The sequence below is a fragment of the Nannobrachium achirus genome (genome assembly GCF_963921795.1).
Source record: "Nannobrachium achirus genome assembly, chromosome: 6".
NCBI lineage: Eukaryota > Metazoa > Chordata > Actinopteri > Myctophiformes > Myctophidae > Nannobrachium > Nannobrachium achirus.
The window spans coordinates 31,270,397-31,295,586 of NC_137815.1; the positions used below are offsets into that span (position 1 = coordinate 31,270,397).

The window sequence follows — 25,190 nt, forward strand, 5'->3', positions numbered from 1 at the left end:
AACTTTGATTGGCTCCCACAAGTTTCCCAAGACAAATCTGTGATGCCCCTATAGCCAAAAATGTTCCATATGGCATGTTCTGTGTGCCAAATTTAATGCTTCTTTCATAAAGTGCACATTTTGCCTGAAAGGCTCAGACTATATAAGGATTTGCCTATGATAAATATAAACACACCTTAGCATTAAAGATGCTATGTGTGTCACCATCAGACATCATAACATCTAGGCTAGGGTGATTATGCCAACATGTAAAGCAGATTTTTTAAAGTAAAGATGCAACTGCTAGGCCAAATGATTGCTGCAACATGCTGACAAATCAGACTAAGTAGCTAGTGGAGGCCTACATGTACTGTATTTCATGTAATTTCTTTCCAATACAACTTTGTGCAATAAATTAAAGAGTGAACATACTCTCTTCTCATCTCTGACTTCTCCTCCATCAAGTTGAGTGGTTGGATGTGTGAACAAAACACCAATGTGAGAAAGAAGGATCTCCAGGAAGAGAAATGTCAGGCAGTGTTTGATAAATACTGTAATGTACCTGTACTGTCTCTAACTCGGTCCAGTCCTGCTGAAACCCCCCTCGGTTGGTCCGTATCCATCAATGGTTTGTCGAGCTAAGAATGTAAGCTTTTGGCATGTCTATGAGGATCATTCTGAAGTCTGAACCTCTGAACATGGTCTATCGTTACAGCGGGAATAAATGGCAACTAGCCAGTAGCATTTCACAGAGACGTCCATGGAAAACTTCATGTTGACAGAGCACTACAATGAACTCGATTCGTGTCGCTTGTTCGAGTCCCGTTCCCAACGACCTTGCTGCATCTTTCCTGTTCACCTACACTTGAACTGTCAATAAAGACGGAAAAAAAAGAAGAAAAAATATACTGTATACTCGATTGAGGCTGTGGCAAGATGGAGCAACTCAAACCTTCATACAAGCTTAAGATGAAGGCCAGGTTTTGATAATTGGAAAAACAATATGCCCTTTGGCAGGGACTAGCATATAAAGAATTATATTCAGGTTCATGTTTGTGTTATTGCAGAAGTATTTATTGAAATAAATATGCAATGTATACACTTTTTACCATATTATTTCACATAAATATTAAGTTTTGAAACAGTTTTAATTGGGTTAGGACTAGGAGGATAACAGGTGTTAATTTCATACTAATTCTTTGTTTCTGATCATTAAAACACTGGGGAAACATCGTTGTAATACAACTTTCTGTTAGGGGTGACACAGGTGATAGTCCAATTTACAATTCTTTCACTTAGTAACACAATATACTGTATTTGTCTAAATGGGTTACTTTTACTGTGCCAAGCTGAAAGTCGAGGTCACATCTACTGTAATATCAATAATATAGAAGGCTGAACATGTATTTACATTTACAATCTCAAAAATGAGTAAAAGCTTAGGTTACACTGTGAAAAGATAATCTTGAAATATAAAACTTTAGGATTTAGACAAATATTTAGCAGATTTCGGATAAAATTGATCTCTACTATGCTTTTCCAATTCTATGCACACACCAATGCAACTTGCTACTCAAGTTTGGTGAAAACTGGGAAAAGAAAAATCATGCTAGGTTTGTTAAAAGTCAGTCATTCAAACACGGATTAAAATGCAATTCTGTACAAGGGGATCAGGTAGAAATAAAAGCAACAGCTAAACTGAAAATCAAAAGTCTATTAGATGATTTCATATCCTTTAAGAGAGACATATCTTGGCATACCTTACTGCATATGAAACGGCTTCAATGGGTTTTAAGAAAACTCCCTACCTGCGCATATCCCTCATTAACACGTGCGATTGGAATCATTTTGACAATGAAGACAGTATAAATCTTTAAAACTAGACTATCAATATGAAAATTGCAGAGAAACTTGGACAATCTCTTTAAGTGCTGAACAAGGAATGAGCATACAGTTTCACAAAGGTCATCTTTTCTTTCATTTTTTTAAATATATTAAAACAAAACAAAGGACACACATATTCTCTTATCTTATACAGTTTTCAAAGTACACAGTATTCTATTCATTATTAGGTATAATATAGGTTTTTATGGCATGCACCATCTGGGGCTCATGATGGCTTGTCACCTTCTTTCTTCAAACGGCTTTAGATAAAAACACACACACACACACACACACACACACACACACACACACACACACACACACACACACACACACACACACACACACACACACACACACACACACACACACACACACACACACACACACACACACACACACACACACACACACACACACACACAGTTAATGGTTGTTTTAATACAAGTGAAAAGATACTAATGTTGAACACATTTAGTGCCTGCAATTAAACAATTATTTAATCGCCAGTGCCAGGTTTTTTATAGTTTTTTTTTCCTCATTTCCGAGCCTCCTTGTAAATGTAATCAGAGTATTTCGAATTCCTCGTTGTGATTGTATTTTCTTTCACCCAGAACAGAAAAATGACAACCACGGCCATCCATTGCTTTTGTTATGGTCGGTAGAGAAAGGCTTGTTTTAAACAAGAATGTGATCTGGAGTTATATAAATATTTTTTTGTGAATTTCACAACATTGGCCTGTATGCAAAACCGGATTTGAGTTGAGTTATCCCCCATTGCATTATGGGATTTTTAGTTTTTTCTTCAGTCACGGGTGCCACAAGCCATGTTTCCATAAACGTATTCGAATTAGGGAAGCGAATTATCAGAAATACGCATTAAGATAAAGCGAATTTAGCATGTTTCCATTTGCGGGTGTCATTCGAATTAGCGACGGTCGCAAGAGTTGATCGGGCTGATTTTTTTCAGAACGAACCTGAGCACTGCACCGTCTGCACGTCTGACTGCTGTGACTCGGTCGCTGTCTAGTAGTGGGAAGAAGGGGTTATCAGTCATCATCATGGCCCCAAATAACTTTTAAAATTTATTACAATTGGCGACGAGTCTCTTACGAAATTGGCAAGAGTTCCTCTCAATACATAAAGCTACCGGTTCACCGGGAAAACCGCGGTCGCGTCGCTGCACAGTGCTCATCCTGCAAGTTTCAGCGTCCTCTGGAAGGTCAGGTGGCCGATCTGCAAGCTCACAACGTGGCGCGGAGACGTGGATGCGAGCTGGAGCTGCTGTGAGCTTGTAGATTGGGCACTTAATTTCAGGCACGCAACACCGTGGGATGAGGAAGGGTTCGCCACCGATGGCTTGAGGTGAAAACGGGAGGAATTTACACACGGTCCGTGTCACTCCGTGTGTAACAAACTACCGGTTTGTTTTGTGGGCTAACGCTATACCACCATGGACGTAAAGCGGCAGGGGAAATGGACCCAGAACGTCATAATCTATTCGCCTTTATTGTCTGACCCGTTTCCATTCACTTATGCGCATTTAGTTTATTCGATAAAGGCTCAAAATCCTCCTCCTCCAAGCGGATAACTTTTTTTGCGGATAATGAAAGTTTATTCGCATTTTGAAGTGTTTCCATAAAAACATTTTGCGAATATACCGTTAATGCGCAAAAAGTGGCTTTATGGAAACGCCACTACAGACCGCAAGAGACGGTTTAATATAAAACCTTTATCAAACTATGAATCTCGTCTCACAAATGCTCCTGACAAAATGGTAACAGAAAAGTCTGCTCGGTCTGTGTCTTATAGGAGGACTGTGGAAACTTCAGAAAACCCGCCTACCAGTGACATCATTGTTAGGCAGGTTTCTTTTTTCAAACAATGTTTTATGAACGCAATAACTATGGCTTCCATTGTAGCATGCTAACTTCCCAAGAATAGAAAGCCTGCAGCCTGCAGAAGCTTTTGAACTGTCTACAGCAGAGGTCTTCAACAGGGAGTCCGGGACCCCTAGGGGGTCCTCAGAGTTACTACAGGGGGGCCGCCAAATCTTTGTGTGATAGGATCATGTATTTTACATTAACCACTTGAACCCTAGCATCCCTATTCTGAGTGGAACATTAGCCAAAAATAGCAGATCTACAAGCGTACAACGCCTCAAAGCGGTTTGTAGAGGGAAAAGAAGAGCAGACTAAAGTATTTGACGGTTCAAGTGGTTAAATGTCTGAAAATACACATTACTCCAACACGATGACAGTGCTGTCAAACAAGCTGTCTAAGAAATCTGCAACACCATTTTATACGTATACGTTTTATACACATTATATTATATATAATATGTAGTGGGGTCCCTGCTTCATCTATCTCTCAGCTAAGGGGTCCCCGGCCTGAAAACGTTGAAGACCCCTGGTCTACAGCCCTCTTCTGAGACACAGACCAAGTAGACAGAAATGGTACCATTTTACCACGAGGAGCAAGCAGTGAGGACCAATTATACTGTATGAAGATAGGTTGAAAATCGGTTAAGTCGTCCTTAACCAGGAAGCAAAATGTACTACAAATATGATTATTTATTAAAGTACGACGATCACTGAGCAGACTTCCCGCTAAGTTCCTCGTTCTAGTTATCGACTTGGTTCAAGATTTAGATTACAGGGTTACTGAGCAGACTTCCCGCTAAGTTCCTCGTTCTAGTTATCGACTCGGTTCAAGATTTAGATTACAGGATTACAGGGTCAGGTTAAATAAAACAACACGAATGAGGTTTCACACACATCCATTACCTGTAGTAATCCTCCTGCCCGGGCAGAGGGCCTCCGTGCAGGTGATGGTGCCCTTGCAGCCACTGCTGCTCCATGGCCATCCTCTGCAGCTCCGCAGACTGCGCATGCATGGCCTGCAGCTGGTGAGCAGCAGACATCTGGGGCATGTGGCCCTGCAGCTGCAGCTCGCGCTGGTACGCAGCTCCTAGAAAACACCATGCAACAAGCTTGAATGAAATAGGTGGGACTCAGGTGAGTATTTAAACCAGGGGTTCTCAAACTTTTTACCACGACCCCATATTATTAAGGGAAATATATTTTGTACCACCCGCTCATATCGAACATAATTCCCAAGTAAATTGTTTATGAACAGCTAAAATCTGTTTGTTTCTTCTGATGCGCGACTCCATCAGAAGGGTGCCAATGCATGACCCCAACAGGACCTTCCCGCGACCCCTCTTTGGGGTCGTGACCCATAGGTTGAGAACCGCTGATTTAAACACACCATACCAGCCATTCCCAACCTGGGAGTATGCTATGTTGGTTAAAGTTGATCCAAGCCAGAACGCAATCGATTCATTGATCATTAAATGACTGAGGTTTACTAACCGAACAAGGGATGGCGAAGCATCTCGTGATCGTGCTCATTGAGTAGATGGTTGGGGATGGGGCCCGTGTGGAAGGGGAACCTGGCAAAGCGTGGTCCTCCTTGTCCCAACTGGTCCAGAGGATGAGGGCTGTTACCTGCTGGTGATCCAACATGTATTAGATTAGATTATGTAGGGCCCAGGTCCAATACCTGGAGCACTACTGGTTGCTGAAAGCTGGGTAAGTTTGACGTGTGCTCTCAATAACTGAAGTCGCTCCAAATGGCTCTTACAGATTAGATGTCTTTATTATCCACAAGGGTAGAGGAGAAGGCCTTTTGCACACCTACAAGGACAGGTGCGTTGCACAGTCTTCACTCACAATACATTTATTACAACGTTTCAGTCGTTAAGACCTTCATCAGGCATCGATGCCTGATGAAGGTCTGAACGATCGAAACGTGTACTGTGAGTGAAGACAGTGTGTGGGACTCTCTTTCTAAGATTATCCACAAGGGGAAATTGTTTTGCTCAGGTCAATGCATACATTTAAGACAATACATAAATGTACAAACAAAATACCCAACAAAGTACTGTTCCTTGAAAGACCACACGGTCCCTGTCATAGTCACCTTAACATCTAGGGCCCTTTATTTGTCAATGCCTTACGTCTTGTCCCTGAACTTATTTTTTTTTATAATTTGAAAAACATTTTTAAATAGTTCGCATAGCTGATCTACAAGCTCACAACGTATCGATGTAGAAGGGCTATCTGAAGTATTTTCTAATGTTTTTCAAAATAGTAAAAAAGGGCTAAGAAGTTTAGGGATAAGAGGTAAGGCATGGACGAAAATAGAGCTGAAGATCTGCTACCCGAGGGCAGGACCTTGAATTAGTGTGAAGCCAGGTGGCTTTACCGGATATGCATATACATTTAACACCTGCATGACACAGAGTGCCAGCTTGTAGATCTGCTATTTTAGAAAATGTGTGAACATTTGTGCAAGTCTTTGAATTTTTGACCCGATTCTATACATGTCTTCTAAATCCTTCTAAGGTTTAAGAAAAATGCATGTTTCTACTTCAGTGGTTCTCAAACCTTTTCATGTCAAGGACCCCTAGAATTATATGTATTTGGCCGCTGATCCCCATCTCAAAATAATATGTATCAGGGACCCCCCAGAAGCAAATATTTGAGTTACAAATGTTCACTTTAAAAAAAGATATATTCAAAGATTTGCACAAATGTTCATGATTTTTCAAAAGAAATGCAGATCTACAAGCTCACAGCGTGGCTTCTATATCTGCTTTTTTAATAGTTAAAGCATAAAATGGTTAATGGGTTAAAGTGGTTCCAGGTCACAACACCAAAACACAGGGTTCCTACACATTTTTACCAATTAATTTCCAAAACCTTTCCAGAATATTTAACCGAATTTCCAGGACTATATAACAATAATTCAGCTCAATAACAAGTTGCTTACTCCTATGCGCAATGCCCAAAGACAGGTAGTGTACGCCAGTGGTTCTCAACCTTTTCAGGCTGTGACCCCCGAAATAATCATATTTTAACTGGGGACCCTGGCACCCTGACGAGCACTATGAGTTGAGGAATTTTGTATAACACGTTTCTATTGTGAAAATAGCAGATCTACATGAGGCGTTGTGAGCATGTAGATCGGCTATTTTCAGAGGTATTAACAAAATCAATAACCAAAGACAATGCATAACTGTTTTTTCCAGGACCTTCCAGGACCCTTGATCAATTCCCAAACTTTTCCAGTACTGGAAAAATATTTTTCTAATTTAAAAATATTTCCAGGAATTTCATGACCCTTGGGAACCCTGAAAACAAAGGGCGTCCTAACCTTGATTGAGCGGGTCCTGCTGGTGCAGGTGCAGGTGAGAGTGGATGTGTGAGTGCTGGTGGTGGTGCGGCGTCACGTTGAGCATCTGCAGCCTGGCGGCCGGGTCGCTGGCCACCGACGCCATCCTCTCGGCGTGGAGCCTCTCGGCGGTCAGCCGCTCGGCGTAGCTCATCTCCGGCCGCTGCATCTGCTGCTGCATCTGCTGCTGCATCTGCATCTGCTGCTGCATCTGCTGCACCATGCGCTCCCGCTCGAGGTGGTTGAGGCCCGGGTGGAAGGCGAAGTGGTGGCCGTGGGGCTGCCCGGCGATGTGCGGGAGAGCCAGCGCCCCGTGGCGGGCAAAGTGCTCCATGGGGTTGGCCGACGGGTGCATGTTCTCCATCTCTGGCGGCTTGACCTTTTGGTTTAGTTTATTAGCACATGGTTATAAAAAAAGAACAGAACAATACATATCAAAGAAACAAGCTAATGTGCAAGGAAAGGAAGAAGCCGGCAGGCTTATTTGGAACCCTTTCCTTAATGGAAGAGGTGATTAAATAACAGATTAAAAGTTCAATAAGAACAATAAAGAATACAAGTTAACAAAGGGAGCAGCTGTGAAATAAACACATAAAAACACTGCACAAAAGAAAAAGAAAAACACATTTCGAAAGATAACACAATAAACACATCAGTAAACTAAATCATGTGGACTACAGTGAGGAAGAATTAGCCAGTAGCTATGCCCCTCCCAAAAAGCTTTTGTCCAATGCTAGCTTAGAATAACTTCCTGCTTGCCAAGGTTTGCCTTGGCAACCACAGGTATAAAAAGCTAGATATCTCGTCCACCCGCTGCAGTTGATTGGAGCGACCCGTCCAACTTGGTGGGCACAAAAGAGGAAGTGTCGAGGGCAGGCTGCCACTCAAAAAAACTACTGGCCAATCACAACGCGTCTTTTCCGGGACTTTTCCATTCAAACCTGCCTCTGATTTGCCTACCGGCCTTGTTGTCTGTTACGACACAGAAGAATTCCAAGCCTGTCAATCAAAAATGCCCACCAAGGCGAGACGGGTACCAGAGAGCCGGAAGAGGCGTCTACCTTTTTATGTCTGTGTTGGCAACAGCCTTGGCAAGCTGCTGGTTGCTAAGCTAGCATTGGACAAAACATTTCAGGGGAGGGGCATAGCTACTGGCTAATTAAGATTGTCACAGTAATTCATATGGGGGAATGATTATTCACCCCATGGAGACTTGAGTTCAATAATATTTTTTGTTTTTTGTTCTGCTGGAATCAATGGGGGTAAATTGACTATAATACATTTTTTGTCTTGCGACGAAACCCCCCAAAAAAACTCAAGTCTCCAAGGGGTGAGTAATCAACAGAAAAAGCTTATTTTGGGGGTGAACTACTCTTAAAGCACCTCAAAGCCAGGCTTCATCCTCTCGCGGAGCTCCCTCTCCCGGAGGTTCCGGAGCTCCCGCTCCCGCAGGCTGGGCTCGGCGCTGTAGAGCCCCGGCATGTGGTAGGCCAGCAGGGGGTCCCCGGGGTTCAGCGACACGAAGAACGGGTGGTTGCGGTTGGTGGGCGACATGACGTGGGGCCGGGCGTACTCGCTCAGGGTGCGCAGGGCGGGCGTGTCCGGTCCGATGTAGGGGGGCACGGCGGCCACCGAGGTGGGGGGCTGCTCGAAGGGGGAGCGCAGGTTGTGGTGGCCCCCCTGCTGGCCCGACATCGTCATGGGGCTCATGCGACTGTCATGGGACGAGCTGGAGGCTCTCTGTGGACGCAACACACATCATAGGAAACATCAGTGTTGATTTTGACAGAAGAATTTGATTTAGTTTTAGTAGGGCTGTCACGTAATGACATTTTACATGACGATCAATTGTCACTCAAATAAATGCGATTAACGATTTAATTGTGTTTTTGTCGTTGATAATTACATTTCTGTTTGGCTTTTAGGCTTTGAAGATGCACATGGCAGATATGACACATAACCTAAATACACAAAGAAATTACTGACATATTTGACAACTTACTACTTAAAAAATAACATAGTGATAGTGGAAATGGCTGATCTACATGCTCACAACGCGTCACATCTGAAAATGTATGAACATTTTTCAACATTCACGATTATGACAAAATAATTGTTATTACCTGTATGTCAAATAATTGCGATTAGACGATTATGTAATAATTGTGACAGCCCTAAGTTTTAGTCATAGTAATAGTATTTTGAATAAAATGCCATTTAGTTTTAGCCATATTTTAGACATCTGAAATGGTTTAGTTTTAGTCGACTAAATTTAAGATTTTAGTTTACTAAATCTACAGTTGATTTTGTCGACGAAAATGTATTTCGTAATGGCTGATTATACACTTTGGTTGCATGCTGAAGATAGCCGATTTACAAGCTCACAATACGTCACACTGCGACACGCTGTGAGCTTGTAGTGCAACCAAACATAAAATGACTTGTCTTTTAGTTCTACCAAATCTCTTCTCCACTAACTAGTCCCTCCCTAACATTTTAGTCTAGTTTTTATTTGTTGACGAAATTGTAAATACATTTAGTGCTAGTCATCATAGACATAGATTTCTCATCATAGTTTTAGTCTGCAAAATCGGCCCCGGTAAACATGAGGCATTAGAAGCAGAGGCAGAATAAAGAGACGTAAGGAGCGGTGTACTCACAGCATTCTTGTCTGCCTCCCTCTCTCGCTCTCGCTCTCTGTCTCTCTCCTTCTCCCGCTCTCTCTCGCGTTCCTGCCGCGCGTTGAGCTCAGCCTCCCTCCTGGATTTTTCCACTGCGTCCTCTCTCTTCCTGGCCAGCTTGGACGCTGCGAGCGGAGTGAAGAACAGGTCCGTTCTGGAGCAGGAGTTGTAGCCTCGGTCCAAGTGTTTGATAAACCTAGAGAGAATTTACAAAAATGTGTGAATGTATGAAAATCATGTCCCAGGACCGAAACGTTTGCTTTTTTTAATTTTTGCACTGAGCACCTGACACTATGGGCTAAAAATAAAAGAAATTATATTTAAGTCTCAGTCTAAGGAGTATTCCTTAATACCAGCCTTTCTTCATTTCCTCCAGACCTCCGCACCTGCAGTTAAACCAAGACAAAGGACAAACAAGGGCGCAGCAGTTTTCCCCAAAGTTCATTGTTACAGACAGAAAATCAAAAATGATTCTGCTTGTCCTATATTAAGCAATGTAAATGATATACACACACGATTATATGTGGGCCTCTGGTGGAGAAGAGTCAGTTTGCTGACTGTGTTCAGAAATGCTATGCTTGGCCAACTAGTCTCAAGTGAATTCCCTGTTTGGCCACTGGAGGGCACAAGTACTCAGTGATTAACGTGGCCATTGTAGAAACAACCTTCTAAAAGGGCTAGTTCCATTCCTTGATTCTGATTGGCTGGTTTCCCTTTAATTGCTGTGGTATATGAGACTATAATCCACATCTTGAATAGGTTATATCAAACCCAGGTGCGTTATTTCTTTCCACAGTGTTCCACAGTGCACCAATTATCTGCACCTGTGTTGTTGGCAAAAAAGCTGGGAACTACTTTCTTGTAGCTGGGAACAACTTTCTTGCAGACCAGACCAGACACCAGACCTTGTAGTGAATTATTAGTGAAATAGAACAGTTTTAATTGGTACATGTCTATGATTTTTCATGTTGCCATATTGTAACCGTTACTTGTATTTTATAACGGCTGAGAGGGGTTGGAGACACTCACCATTCCTTTCAGCCGTTATAAAATACCAGGTAAACCACATGCCTCTTGTGGTGTACCCCCTTTGTGGTACATCACTGTATGTTACACATTTTGACTCTAGTTCAACTATGCATTTGTGTAATTATTTAGCATATACTGTATGGTTACCAATATTGTATAATTCTAGTTTTCAAATGGCTTTAACAACTGAAAAGTGCAAAGATTTAAGTAAAAAATGTTCGCTTGTGCCGCGCTATGAGCTTGTATATCTGCTATTTTTAAATAGCTAAAGTATAAAAATAACGGTTAAAGTGGTTAAAATCTAAAGTGACACAGTTGCTTTCCAGGTCTAAATAGGACAGGTCAAAGGTCTTCCAACATACCGTGCGGACTGGCTTGCGTGGCTGGCGATGTTCACGACGGAGGGCTCTGGAGAGGGGCTCCGGGGCGGAGGCGGAGGGCTCTCTGCCTCCTCAGAGTCATCCAGCGGCTCCTCCTTGATCTGAATGTGTGCTCCTCCCACCACCGCTGGGGCGCCGGGCGGCGGCCTCAGAGGGAGAGAGGGGAAGGAGGGCTGGAGACCAGGGACGGGACCCATAGCGGACGACGACGGCGCAACGGAGGAGGGGATCGGGTGTGAGACTGAGGACGCACTGGACGGGTGAGAGGAATGGCTGCTTCTGCCCGGGTGGCTCTGCAGCTGAGAGAGAACCGGAGGTTGGGCGGGGAGCGGCTGTACGGGCAGGGACTGAGGCATGGGCAGGGACTGAGGCATGGGCAGGGACTGAGGCATGAGCTGGAGAGGCGGCGGAGGGGCGCCCGGGGCGTGCTGGTTGGGCAGAGAATTGAGGGGCTTCAAAGCGGGAGGGGGAGGGAGATTGGAGGGCATCTGGGGGAACTGTGTGGCAGGTAGGTGGTGCGGCAGCTGCTTGTGCGAAGGCGGGATAGGGGTGGTGGGGGGCGGCTTGATTTGGGGGCCGGAAGACGTGCTCTGGGGGAGCTGGGACTCCCGGGAGAAGTGAGGGGGGCGTTGCTGCGTGACCTGAGACGGGGGGCCGTGCGGCGGCAGAGGTTGGGCGGGGAGAGGAGGAGGAGGAACAACAGACGGGGGAACCTGAAATGCCGCTGAAAGAGGGAAACCCTGCGCTGCAGGCAGAGGGAGAGGGAGAGGCGGCTGGCCCGGGGCAGGGTGAGAGGTGGGCTGCGGACGGCCATGCAGGGCCGGGGGGCCGGCGGGCTGAGCGGAGGCGGGCTGAGGAGGATCTGGAGAAGGAGGAGGGGGAGGGGGACTCTGGGCAGGATCGGGGGAAGGTGCAGTCTGGGGCGGCGGGGGGTTTGTCGTCGGGGGGCCCTGAGACGCCGGGGCCTGTGGCGGCGGGGATTGCATGTCGACGGACAGGGCGGCAGGCTCTGGCGGGAGGCCGTGCTGCTGGGCCGAGGAGTCAGAGTCACTCTCGTTGCCCTGGTGAGGACTGGGGATGCTGGGGGAGGAGCTGCGGTTGTCCTGGTCAATGTCTTTGGTGTCACTGCTGACATCGCCGTTGGCGCTGCGGCTATCGGAGCTCTCCTCCGTCTCGGCTTCCCCCTCTGACCGTAATCCCTGTGGTTCCTGCAGGAGCAAAACAACACCACATCCAGTTAAGTGTGCCGGTGTGTAGCGGACGATTTACATTTCAGGAGCGAGCAATTGACCGTGGGTGAATATGGTCGATTTGCCAGTCAAAGTACAGAAACCCACATCTTTTCGTCTCAATAAGCTTGTCAACTGCCAAGGAAGGATATATATATATATATATAAAAATAAGCAGCAATTCCTATTAATTGTAGAAACATGTTTTTTCCTGTGTTAAATATTCAGTTACATAACAAGAGGGCGCTCAAATAACATTTTTGAAGGCTTGTTTAAGTTTCATAACATGCCAGCTGCTGTTGTCCCACCTGGGTCTTGGGTCTTTTAGGTGTAACTTTATCTGTGTCGTCAGGTTCCTGAGCAGGACTCTCCCTCTCCCTCGTACGTTTTGTTGTCTTTGGTAACGGTGCTTCCTCCTTAATCTTCTGTTGATGCAACATGTCATTTATGGCATTAATAGTTGTTAACATGACACACAAGACAGGATAAGTAACACTGAAAGGTATCACTCAAAAAAGTATTATATTTTCAGCTATACTTTAATAATAATAATAATAACTTTATAATAGCATTTATATAGCGTCTTTCATAAACCCAAGGCGTTTTACATAATACAAACAACCAAACAAAATACTAAGTGCCATAATAAGTCTGAGTGAATAGGTGTCTTTTCAAGGGAGGCTTAAAAGAGTCCAGTGTTGGAGCATGACGAATCTCCAGTGGGAGAGAGTTCCACAGAGTGGGGGCTGCAACACTAAAGGCTCTGTTGCCGAAGGTTAATTAACAATTAGTTGTGAATGTTATATGCTACTGTACTCTATATACTAAACAATCCTGAGATCCAACTGCAGCATGTGGGACAGGTTCAACATAGTAAAATGTGCTGCATTTCTTATATTTGTTTCTTTTTTCTCCCTAATTTAGTCATTATGACAACTACTTCCTCCCCACACACATTTCTGCGGTGGTTTCCTCCGCCATCGGTGTATGTACACTACAGTATGTGTGTGTGAATGGGTGAATGTAATTCACGATCTGATCAACCCCTACACCCCCACCCGTTCACTTAGATCAGCCAACACAGGGATGCTGACAGAACCATCGCTTAAAGCCCCAGGACAAAAATCCACTCGTCCGAGACAGTTTGCCCTCCTGGCCCCCAAGCTGTGGAATAAACCCCCTGTCGCACTTATAACTACGGATTCACTCGCCAGCTTTCGCCGTGGACTGAAGACTCACCTTTTCAGAATCCACCTAAACCCATAGCATTACTGAAACACTCAATGACCATACATGTAGCTAGTTAGCATTTGTTTTTAGGTTTTTTAGAATCCTTTTTTCTTTACTGATTATATTGTTGTTTTTTTTAAAGATTGATATTTGTTGCATTTGTTATATTGTTGTTGATGTTCTGACATGTTGTTGCGACCGTAAGGTCGCAGTTTAGTATCAAAACCTCCACCGGCCGTCCGTCGGTCGGTCGGTCGTTCGGTCACACGTCACACGTCACACCTTTGCCCTGCTCATATCTGGGCTCGTTTGTGTATTGTATGACATCACGCCACATCATCGGCTGAGGACTGTGTGATGTCATCATATCTCCATATATGGAGACATAAGTTGCTCATGCCCAAATATGGGCTGGTGAGGTCAGACTTAGTGTGATGCGTAGGTTATCTCCATATATGGAGATTCAACTTCAATGAGTAACCATGGCAAATCACACCGTACACAAATGACCCTTATATAAGACCGGCATTATCTACCGACAGCTGCTATAAGCCAACCCTGGCGATAAGGTCTGAGTCGAAGAAATGCTTCTTTCCTGGTATAAGACCGGCATTGTCTGTCGTACATTTCGGTCAATTCCAGTGGGGATGCCATTGAAAAGTTAATCTAGTTGTACAAAGTAATCAAAGAATGGGTTGACTGGTAGGCTGGTTGACTGCTTTATCTGTGGAGAGTGTATGTCACTGAGAGTCCTTTTATAGCGATTGAAATCATGATGAGGTCACGATGAGTCATCTATGCCCAAATATAGATTTCTAGGTCAGATGGCCCATGGAGTTTGTGATGTCAAACCTAGCAACCCAATATAAACAAACCTGATGTCAGACCTGAAGTATCCTTTTATACCCATATATGGAGATACAGAGATCTCCATATATGGGCATATCAGAAAGCCCATATATGTTCATATACTGATGACATCAGGAATATCCATATATGGGCATAAAAGGGACAAGGACTTACAGTTAAGAGATCTCCGGGCATAAAGGGACAAGGACTGTTACAGTAGATATAGAGATGTCCATATATGGGCATAAATGAACAAGGACTGACAAACACTGAGATCTCCATATAACCTATGGGAATATAAGGGACGAGGACAATGCGTAGCATTGTGAGCTTGTAGACCTATTTTCTAAATATTGTTGTACATTGAAAACTTGAAATGGGTCGTTCTGCATAGTACTTGGGATTTGTTGATGTAAATGTTCACATAGAGTGTAATAATTGGTAAAACAAACTTTTGGCCTATTTGTGGAGATAAGCGACCAACGGTCGCTTATCTCCCGATTAGGGAGTCTTACTGGTATATTATAGTGATGTATTATCTGCTTATTAAGTCGCTTTGGATTAAAAGCGTCTGCTAAATGCCTAAACTGTAAACTGATCTGTAAAGCACCATGGATAAAGGAGCTACAGTATATACAGTAAATGCACCATTTACCGTTTATTATGTGTAGAAAGTAAGTAAGTACCTTGTTTGGCTTCTTTGCGGAGTCATTCTTACTTTCCGAAGAGCTTCTAGAAGCATTAGACACAGAACTGGCTCCACTCGGGGAGGTCTGGCTGCTGGACTGCTGGTCCTCACTGGTGGGAGAGCCTGTAAGCCTCTTGTGGCCACTTCTCAAAGACGACAGCTGGATAAAAAAAAAAACAACAACAAAAACATTGCCATGTTATTCATGAATATACTGTACTTATTCTCAACAAAGATGTGTTCTCTTTATATATGACAGAATAAAGGATAAAGCAACATTAATGGAAAAAGATAAATAAGACTTGTAAATGACATTAGAGGTCTAGTGTAAATTAGTACAGATTTTGTTTTATAGCACACAGTCGTGTTTAAAATTCAATGCATTCTTGTTCCAGGGACCCCCGGAAGCAAAGAGTAGAGTTAAAAATGTTCGCTATAAAATATGTGTATATATTCAAAGATTTCACAAATGTTCTTGATTTTTCAAAAATAGCAGATCTACTGTATTTCACTTGGTGCCGCGCTTGTTATACTGTATCTGCTAGTTTTGAATATCCAAAGTATAAAATAATGGGTTAAAATCTAAAACGACACGGATACTTTCCCTATTTTAATGGTTTGAAGTGGTTGAAGAGCATAATGTCGTTGTCGGGTGGAAAACTCGCATCTCCAAGTTTCAAATTTGTACGTTCTTTCACAAAGTAAAGCCCTGCTTCAACATATAAGGCCGTCGCACAAAAGTAGTGAAAAGAGCAGATCTACAAGGACACAACGCCTCGCACCGCGAGGCGTTGTGTCCTTGTAGATCGGCTGTTTTCACTAGTTTAAATCATTTTTAAAATGATAAATGCAAAACGAACGGTTTTGGACATGCAAGGTTTTCACCCGACAACGACGATAAATACGTGCCCATATGATACGTGACAATGAAGTGCACCCTGCGTGTAACAAAGTGATGTGGTTTGGGGCTCATCTTACGGGTGCTCTGCTCCGTCTCGTCCTCATGCCATGCTTCCCAGCGTGCCCCTCGTCTTCTTCCTTAACGGGTTTGAACATGAACGAAGGGTCCGCGGGTTTCTGAGCAGGCGGCAGGCGGCCATGCTTGTTGTAGTACGTGCGGCATGTCGTGCAAAGTAAGATGTTGTCCCTGCCGCCAGGCTGCCAATCCTTAGAAGCTGTTAAAAAGGGTTTTATGAGTTAGGCTTTGTACCGATCATTTGGGGAAGACAATCGTACAAGTTTTTTAACAGGGATGTTAATATTTTGTAGGATGTTCATATAAATAGGAACAACAGAAAACAAATAACCGGTTTGTCCAAATTGACTGTATGATATACATTTGCATATAAAAAAAATCACACCCAATGTGAAGTGAGCGGTGGTCGTGCTTGCATAACGTCTTCAGACTAGGATTTGAGTCTAGGATGTACAGGCTATGCTACACACACACACGTTTTGCTATGGCAAGACGCTGAGGACAAAGGCTACAGACATACGACATATGACATCACTAGACAAACATGGTGCTACGACTACGTACACACATTTTGCTATGGCAAAACGCGGAGGAAAAAGGCTACAGACACACGCACAGCCACGTATAGGAGCGGTCTACCACCACTCAAAAATAACAAAGAACAGAAGTTGTTACGATCCTCAAATAAGGCACGTTTTGCCTCATTACCAATATAATTTTGCACGAGCAGATAAAAACACTCACAAGCACTTTCTAGGGTTTCAAACCATCACACAAATCCTGCGTGACCAATTGCTACTGAACTCTGCCCCAAATCACTAAGAGTAACATTTACTTGTTGTGGAACAGTGACCGCACGTGTAGCTCTTCATTTCCTGTTCACTGTCTTCACTGTCAAGATCATCCTCGCTGGCCGAGCTCAGGTCCACTGCAAAAGGAACAGACAAGCTATTAGATGAAGACCTCAACCTAGATAAGGTTATTATGACTGTCACACTACATTACCCTACAAAGATCCAATAAAGCAATGGGATGCTGCCAGGCACTACATCTTGTATGGGATATTCAAGAGGAGTGCTCACTAGGGCTGTTACAATTATGACATTTTACTTGACTATTAATTGTAATGATTGCGATTAATAATTGAATTGCATTTTTGTCGTTGAACATATGAATAAGAATTACACTTCTGTTTGGCTTTTAGGCTTAAACATAAATAGTGGAAATAGACGTTTCTAACATGAAATTATTATGACGATTTTTGACGATTATCTCTAATAATTGCGATTAGACGATTATGTAACAACTGTGACAGGCCACTCACTGGAGTGCGAGAGGGACGTGTTCACAGTGGCCGTAACCGAGCGGGTCTTAGCTTTGCGTGAAGACGGCTGTCGCCGATGCTGCCGATAGGCCCTCGTCCCTGCCGCCTCGGGTGTTTTCTTCCAGTGGTAATAGAACGTGATCAGTTCACCCTGATAAGGAAACACAGCATTTAAGATGATAACATCATTTACTAGGATCAGTTTCTAAATAAATAGAAAATACTGCATATGGAAGTAAAACCTAAAATAAATACAAAAATCAAACCTCGGTTCGAAGTGGAGCGGTGAATTTGAGCAGCTGTACCCTATGTGAGTGAGTGAGTGAGTGAGTGTAAACTGTGCCTGTGAGTGAGTGGTGAGTGTGCCTGGCCTGCACAAAACAGCGCCCCTCCTTTAACTAGTGTTTTGTGTGTGGCCACTCAAGGTATTGCCAGGCTACGGACACGGCCAGCCAGCCACCCAGCCAGCCACCCAGCCAGCCACGGACATACCCACGGACATACCTGTTCATTGGGAGCGCTTTCACCGCTCCAAAAACAACATTGGATGAAAATATTGTATTAATAATTTTCAATTACTGTTTTTTTGCTGGGCAACAATTCTTTCCGAATGCGGAAGAAATTCTTGCCATATTGTCTCAGGCCTTTGATGAATCGCTTCTGTTGTGGGAAGAACAGGAAAAAAAAGGAAGTTAACAAGACAACAGATGAATTGTTCCATAATTCCATGTTACACTACTTGTCAGGATGGTACTTGATATTACGGGAGTATTCAGCACTTGGAAGCAAATGGAATGGGACAGAGATGCTTGACATTTTCATTCTATGATTGATTACTGTTTTAACTACGTAGCACTCTGAGTCTGAGATTCCATGTGTATGAAAAAGTGCAATACAAATAAAATGTATTATTATTATTATGACTTAAGTCTGTCCTATTTACGGTTACATAAATAAAGTAGAATTGACATTGATAGCTAAAACAAATCACTTTCAAAATATAATTAAAGTACTAATATAGTAATAGTATAGTAGTAAATTAACACAATACTAATTTATGCCATTTCTGCAGCTAACAAACACTAATTATTAACCGAGATCCAGCAGTATTACCACATCGTCCTCTGACCAGCATTTTTCAATGAGCTTTGGTACTGGCTTTTTAACCAGGCGCTGGAGTGCTTTTGCAGCATCATAATGGCTTGCGTGTAACTGAAATGAGAAGAAAAAAAAAAGAAATGAATTAGCACACTGATAAGCGTTTGGTTGCAATGTTTAACCCATTTAGAACAGGTACAAATTATTTTGTATCATTATTTTATGCTTTAACTATTAAAAAATAGCAGATATACAAGCTCACAGCGCGGCACTGAGTGCCGCGCTGCGAGCTTGTAGATCTGCTATTTTTGAAAAATCGTGAAAATTAGAATTTTGACCCGATTCCATAGGTGTCTTTTGAATCCTTCTAAGGTTTTTTGAAAAACCTATGTTTCTATGTCAGCAATCTGGCCAGCCATCGTCAAAGAAAAGATCCTTTTCACTTAACTGCTCAGTTAGTCTGTTCTTGAGAGACTACTATGTCAGTGGTTCTCAAACCTTTTCATGTGAAGGACCCCCAAACTGATATTTATTTGGCCACGGACCCCCATCTCAAAATATCTAGTTCCAGGGACGCCCCAGAAGCAAAATTTGAGTTACAAACATTCGCTTTAAAAATAAATATATTAAAAAATGTGCACACATTTTCACGACTTTTTTAAAAATAGCAGATCTACAAGCTTGCAGCGCGGCACTCGGTGCCGCGCTGTGAGCTTGTATATCTGCTATTTTTCAATAGTTAAAGCATTCAATAATGCTAGGCCTAAATGGGTCAAATAAGCTCTGCGTTCCTTCTACTTCTCACCATGTTAAGTGCATTGAGCGTGGTGTCATCGCGAGAGGCTGCTAAGCACCCATCCTCCGTAGATCCACCATCACACATCCCTGCAAATGCTGCCATGCTCCTTTAGAAATGATGGAAAATTCAAATAAAATAACATGTATTACACTTAAAATATACCAGTAAGACACCCTAAGGGCGAGGTCACGCACATGGGTGCGTGCACATGGGCGTGCGTGCACATGGGCGTGTGCAAACAGCCATCACACACGCACAAATGCACACACAGGAGCTGCAGGTTTTTATAGTAAATGCGACCTATGGTCGCAATAAGGTGTCGGGCAAGTACTGGTCATGTTCTACTTGAACACTTACCTGAAATAGTCCATTATAAAAGATTATAGGTAAAATGTGCGATTGTAGAACTAATTGTTAAATCCAATCGATAACTGCCGAGTGGCGACTGTCACTTTCAAAAGACGGAATCAGTCCAACTGCTAAATTTATAATACACTTGCCCGTCGGGAATCCTGAAAGCAAACTCACTTGGCTGAATGTTTTATTTACTTGCCACAGTGTCAACCCACCGAAGAATATAATATATAACAGAATGACTGGATAAATGCACAATTAAGGCCAAACACCGACCTGGCTGCTCTGAGGTACATGAGAAGGTCACAGTCATTGACGCCAGGTGTCCATACCAACTCCTCGCCCTCTATTGGAGTGTGTAAACTGGGGGCTGGTCGTGCCTGCAGCTCTGGAAGCTTAGCCTTCACGAAAAAACAAGAGGGAGACAAACTAGAAAGATGCAATTTTAAATTGCAAGTGTGGTTGCCTACTATATATAACCAGATGGCCAAATTGTCGTGTGAAGCTCGACCAATCCTCGAGCTAGTACCACTCCCCCATTAATCTCAATGGATTTGACATTCACAAATAAAGTTTATCTAGAATAAATAAAGTTTATCTAGAATAAATAAAGTTTCCCCAGGACCACAGTGTGTTGCCCTGTTGGGCAACCACACTAATAAATACTATAGTAGTACCTTGAACCTAATATGAGCACAAAAAGAACAGGCTAGCAATAATGTAAAAAAAAAAATAGCACTTAAAGGAGCTCTAGTCAACTTTTTCTTGAAGAACGGATACAAACTATGTTTCGAAAATATTTTATAAAAAGAATAAGCTTCATATATGTGTTTCTATTCAAAAATGACCACAAAAAGTGTAAAATAATGATAAAATAATCATTTTGGCCATTGTCAGACCGACACTTTGTTTACATTCTAGTCTATAGACTAGGATGTAAACAAAGTGTCGGCCCTACAATGAAAAAGTTGACTATAGCTCCTTTAAAGATAGGTTGTGAATAAATATAGCCTGATATAATTTATTACTACTTAATATTGAATATATAAAATGGTCACATAATAACCATCTGACTAGGTTTTGGAAGATTCAGAATGATACACCCATGCATAAGCAGCAAACATATCACAACATCAGGCATGCGTGTTGTAGTATATGTGTGTTTCAGTTAACTGTGTTGTCGGGCTGGCAGAAGAAACAGTTTTGTCTAAAATGATTCCCTGTGCCTACCTGATGACTTGGTCCCACACGGATTTCTCCCTGCGTGCTGTTCAGGCTCCTGCAAACACAATATATTCAATTTAATTCAATTCAAAGGAGCTCTATTGGCATGAGAAAACATATGTTTACTTTGCCAAAGCAAGTGTTAAAATATAATAAAGACAGCTGAAAAAGGGGAACGTATACAGTTGGAGGGGGTACAGCATTGTGTAAACCAGTGGTTTTCAACCTTTTCAGGCCGCGACCCATTAATAATCATATTTAAACTGGGGACCCCCCACCTTGACGAGCACTAAGAGTTGAGGCATTACATTTTGTATAACACGGTTCTATTGTGAAAATAGCAGATTGGTTATTTTCACAATTTCTGCCTCTAATATTTGACAATTGGGCTAATGTTTAATTTATCATTTTAGAGGTATTAAAACGTCCTGGTTTGTTTACTGTTGAGTGAGAAAACAATGTTGCACATTAAGTTAATCATCTGGAGACCCCTCAAAATAACCCACAGGTTGAGAACCGCTGGTGTAAACAGTGCTATGTCACATTTTGTCATTATATATGTACAGGGTATAAAGCTACTCAATGAGCTCAATCCAGCACAAGATTGAACATCATTCGACTGCTTAACATATCAATGTAGGCTGATGAGATGATTGAGATCTATTCATTGGAGGGACTCGGGACATAACCTGAGACACCACAAACCAGAGAGCATCTTCACCCACACCACACGCTTTTTAACAGTTCCTTTCCTGCCACTGTGCATTTAGTAGCAGAGAATATTAAGGATGGTAGCCAACATTACAATTTAAGCCTTTAGCAGACGCTCTTAATCCAGAGCGATTTACAATAAGCTTACAACAAGCAAGGTAATACATACATCAGTACATCAACATCAATAATACACCAGTAAGACTCCCTAAATCGGGAGATAAGCGACCGTCAGGTCGCATAAACAAACTTTAGAAGGCAATGGTAGCCAATCAGGAGGGAATATTGGAAATGGGACAGATCCATGTTGATGACATGACTTGACTTTAGAGATACTGTGTACCGCTTTGTGTGATTTTAGGGCAAAATCTGTAGGAGCAGTATCCAAAAATGTGTTTTTAAAAAATCGTCCAGATGGTGGCGCTAGATGGGACAGGTGCATTTTGATGACATGACTGTAGAGATACTGTGTACCGCTTTGCATGATTTTAGGGCAAATCTGTAGGAGCAGTATCCAAAAATGAGTTTTTAAAAAATCATCCAGATGGTGGCGCTAGATGGGACAGAAGCATTTTGATGACATGACTGTAGAGATACTGTGTACCGCTTTGTGTGATTTTAGGGCCAAATCTGTAGGAGCAGTGATCAAAAATGTGTTTTTAAAAGAATCGTCCAGATGGTGGCGCTAGATGGGACAGAAGCATTTTGATGACATGACTGTAGAGATACTGTGTACCGCTTTGCGCTAGAAGATGGCCATGTGAGAAATGAGGGGTAAAAATGTGTTTTTAAAAGAATCGTCCAGATGGTGGCGCTAGATGGGACAGAAGCATTTTAATGACATGACTGTAGAGATACTGTGTACCGCTTTGCGCTAGAAGAGGGCCATGTGAGAAATGAGGGGTGGAGGTTGTGGTTTGGCAGCCAAGGAGTGTGTGTGCAAAGTTTGGCATGGATCAGGGCAACGGTGGTGGAAATATGAGTAGGGCTATCTAAATTACATGTATGGTCAATGAGGGTAGGCAAGTGCTACAGTAAGTGCTATGGGCTGCAATATGCCAGATGAACTCTATGCATTATTTTTGCACTGTTTTTTAGTCTCGACTGTGAAGTACATTTTTATTATTAAGCATGGTAGGATATATGGATGGATGTTTTTCTCTGTTTTGTCTCGTTTGTATTTTGTTCTGTCTTTTTAAATGCTGATCGACCCCTGCATGGGAGCTATACTCCAAGAATTCCTATGCACAGTGCACTTGTGCAATGGCAATATAGTCTGTTATTCCATGCAGGGGTAGACAACCTTAGGCACGGGTGCCAACATTGCACAGGGGAGGGTGATCACACTGGCAGAAGTGTGAGAGACAGGATTTATATTTTAAAAATAAAATTTGTTTTATTTGTCAATTAGATTATAAAGTCACCCAATTTGCAGCAAATTACATCCTGCACATAATTCTACATTCATTACAATTCTTATTTGACTGGTAGGGAGTCGGGTAGATAGGTGGGTTATTGTTTTTATTGAGTCTAATGATTGTTAACTTCTTATTACACTGTCTGACAATCAAAATATGTCGGGTTTTTAATGGTCATTCAAATGAATGTTGACCTGGCACACTGACTATCTAGACTTCTAGAGGTAGAAAATAAAAACATTGCACATCATTTCAAAAATGTTGCTGACCCCCTGGTCTATTCTATAGAGATCAATACATAAGAGTATTATTTCCTTCAATTAGACATCAATCTCTCTCCAGTAGCTACGTCTGCGTCTAGCCCACATCCCGCCCCTTCATTACTAGGAGCCAATCTCAGTTAACAGCTCACTACTAACGTATTACATAAACGACGAAACCCGATGCTCTCGCAAAGATCTGTCACTCAGTCAATCACACATACATGAACTTTACAATCACGTTTACTGTGTGCCTGCCAAGTAACACATCTATAATAGTTTGACAGTTAGCCAGCCCAGCTGGCTCCCTCGTCCTAAGCTTTAGCTCGAGTGCCAGGGATAAATGTCAACGTTAGCCATCATCACAAGATGGTTGTTGACATAACCTACATAGCGACCAATGCAAATACAACACTTAAAGCACACGTCAAAAAATCTAGGCAGTCGAACACCTGATTATAACACACTTAAATCAGATTCGAACCCGGTCTACGACGCGCACACCGCTACGTATGGCTGTTACACGATGACTAAAGCTTCCAAATGAACACAAAAATAAATGCAAATAAACAAGACAAGTGCTATGGTGGCCATCGTATTAATGGGGGAATTGTTGCTAGTAGTAGTAGTAGTAGTAGTCGTCAGGTCTGGCTAGGATAGCATTACAGCTAACGAGAGTATGCTATTATTTGGCTAGCTTGTTAGCAAAGCAAGCAAGACAACTTCGTGACCATTGACATCTCGGGGAGGTTTATAATTTCCAACACAACAAAAACGCTCCGCTATTATAAGTTAAAGTATCCAGAACCTTTCTGCAGGCAACAAACGCAAACACAGTGCAAAGTGTGTGCGGTTGTAGAGACTATTAGTGGGTTCATGTTTACCTCCTGGGGCTGAACAGGTCGTCCATGATGATGGCAGCAGCAGGGTGTTTGGATGTGTCTTGTTGACACTCTACGCAGCAGCTCTATGGCTCAACACACTGGTCGATACAAACTATGCGATGATCCCCCCCTCTCTGTGTTACATAGACATTCAAAATGGAGGCAGTGAGCAGCTACGCTGCTGCCGCTGGCCCGCTTTGCTGTGCTGCTACGCTTCTGTGTGGCTCTGCTGTGCGTGCCGTGCCGTGCAATGACCTCAGTCCTCAAAGTTTGTCCGTCTCTCGCTCTCGCTCGCTCGTTCTCACACACACACACACACACGCAGTCACGCACGCGCGCGCACATACACAGAGTCACAGACACGTACACAAGTGATCTCACACACACACACGACATGAGCGACACATTGATTGATTGGAGATTTTATCAGAAGGTTGCATAGGAAAAAGTACAGTTTCATGACAGTACAAATCACTGGTACAGGGTCAACTAAAAGAGATCCTAGGAAGCTTGAAAGACAGACGGATAGAATACAAACTTACATGTATATATGATTCCCTACCCCCTGTTTTGCATAGGCTAATAAATGCAACACTGTAACATAATAACAACAATCAACGTAATAATGCATATTATTTATAGGCTATAGGCTATACCGTTACCGTAATATAATATATAATTGTATCATATTAACATGATTAATATACTATAAATAATATATTATTAATAATTCAGTAGACTAATTTGTATTTATATAGCACCTCTCGCAGAGAGATTTCACCAAAGTGCTATATATACAGTGAAAAAAAGCAAAACAAAGTAATTAAAAAATAGTTTTTAGATTTTTGAAAGGTTTTTAAAAATGTCAACAGAGGCTGCATCTCTCAAGGCTTTTGGAAGAGCAATCCAAAGTTTAGGGGCTACAGCTTCCCCTTTAGTTTTTAAAATGGTGTTG

The 25,190-nt window shown here is 42.6% G+C and overlaps 1 protein-coding gene across 4 annotated transcripts; it reads right to left on the reverse strand.

Moving 5' to 3' along the window:
• Positions 1–1,048: 1,048 nt before the first annotated feature.
• On the reverse strand, positions 1,049–24,461 carry rereb (arginine-glutamic acid dipeptide (RE) repeats b). Of its 4 annotated transcripts, none has more exons than XM_080727500.1 (19): positions 24,236–24,461; positions 20,969–21,017; positions 20,015–20,139; positions 19,391–19,490; positions 18,601–18,699; positions 18,067–18,147; positions 17,488–17,638; positions 16,999–17,091; positions 16,166–16,362; positions 15,186–15,347; positions 12,729–12,845; positions 11,174–12,399; positions 9,762–9,978; positions 8,485–8,841; positions 7,084–7,480; positions 5,238–5,372; positions 4,650–4,833; positions 2,841–2,889; positions 1,049–2,123 (listed from the first exon to the last, which is right to left on the reverse strand). In XM_080727500.1, the coding sequence occupies exons 1-19, from the start codon at positions 24,259–24,261 to the stop codon at positions 2,103–2,105; spliced, it is 3,786 nt and encodes a 1,261-aa protein (XP_080583626.1). In that variant the 5' UTR covers positions 24,262–24,461; the 3' UTR covers positions 1,049–2,102. The 4 variants fall into 4 exon arrangements, with proteins under 4 accessions (XP_080583626.1, XP_080583625.1, XP_080583628.1 ...); XM_080727499.1 differs by having other exon boundaries at positions 5,238–5,375; XM_080727502.1 differs by lacking the exon at positions 2,841–2,889.
• Between the last annotated feature and the right edge of the window lie 729 nt (positions 24,462–25,190).

Bases quoted from the DNA above. Each gene is read 5' to 3' on its own strand.
- rereb (XM_080727499.1), bottom strand. From the start codon at position 24,261: ATGGACGACCTGTTCAGCCCCAGGAG. The intron at 16,363-16,998 runs GTAAATGTTACT...CCTTTTTAACAG, and splicing joins CGGTCACTGTTCCACAACAA to CTTCTAAGGATTGGCAGCCT. The intron at 9,979-11,173 runs GTATGTTGGAAG...AATTCTCTCTAG, and splicing joins CACGCAAGCCAGTCCGCACG to GTTTATCAAACACTTGGACC.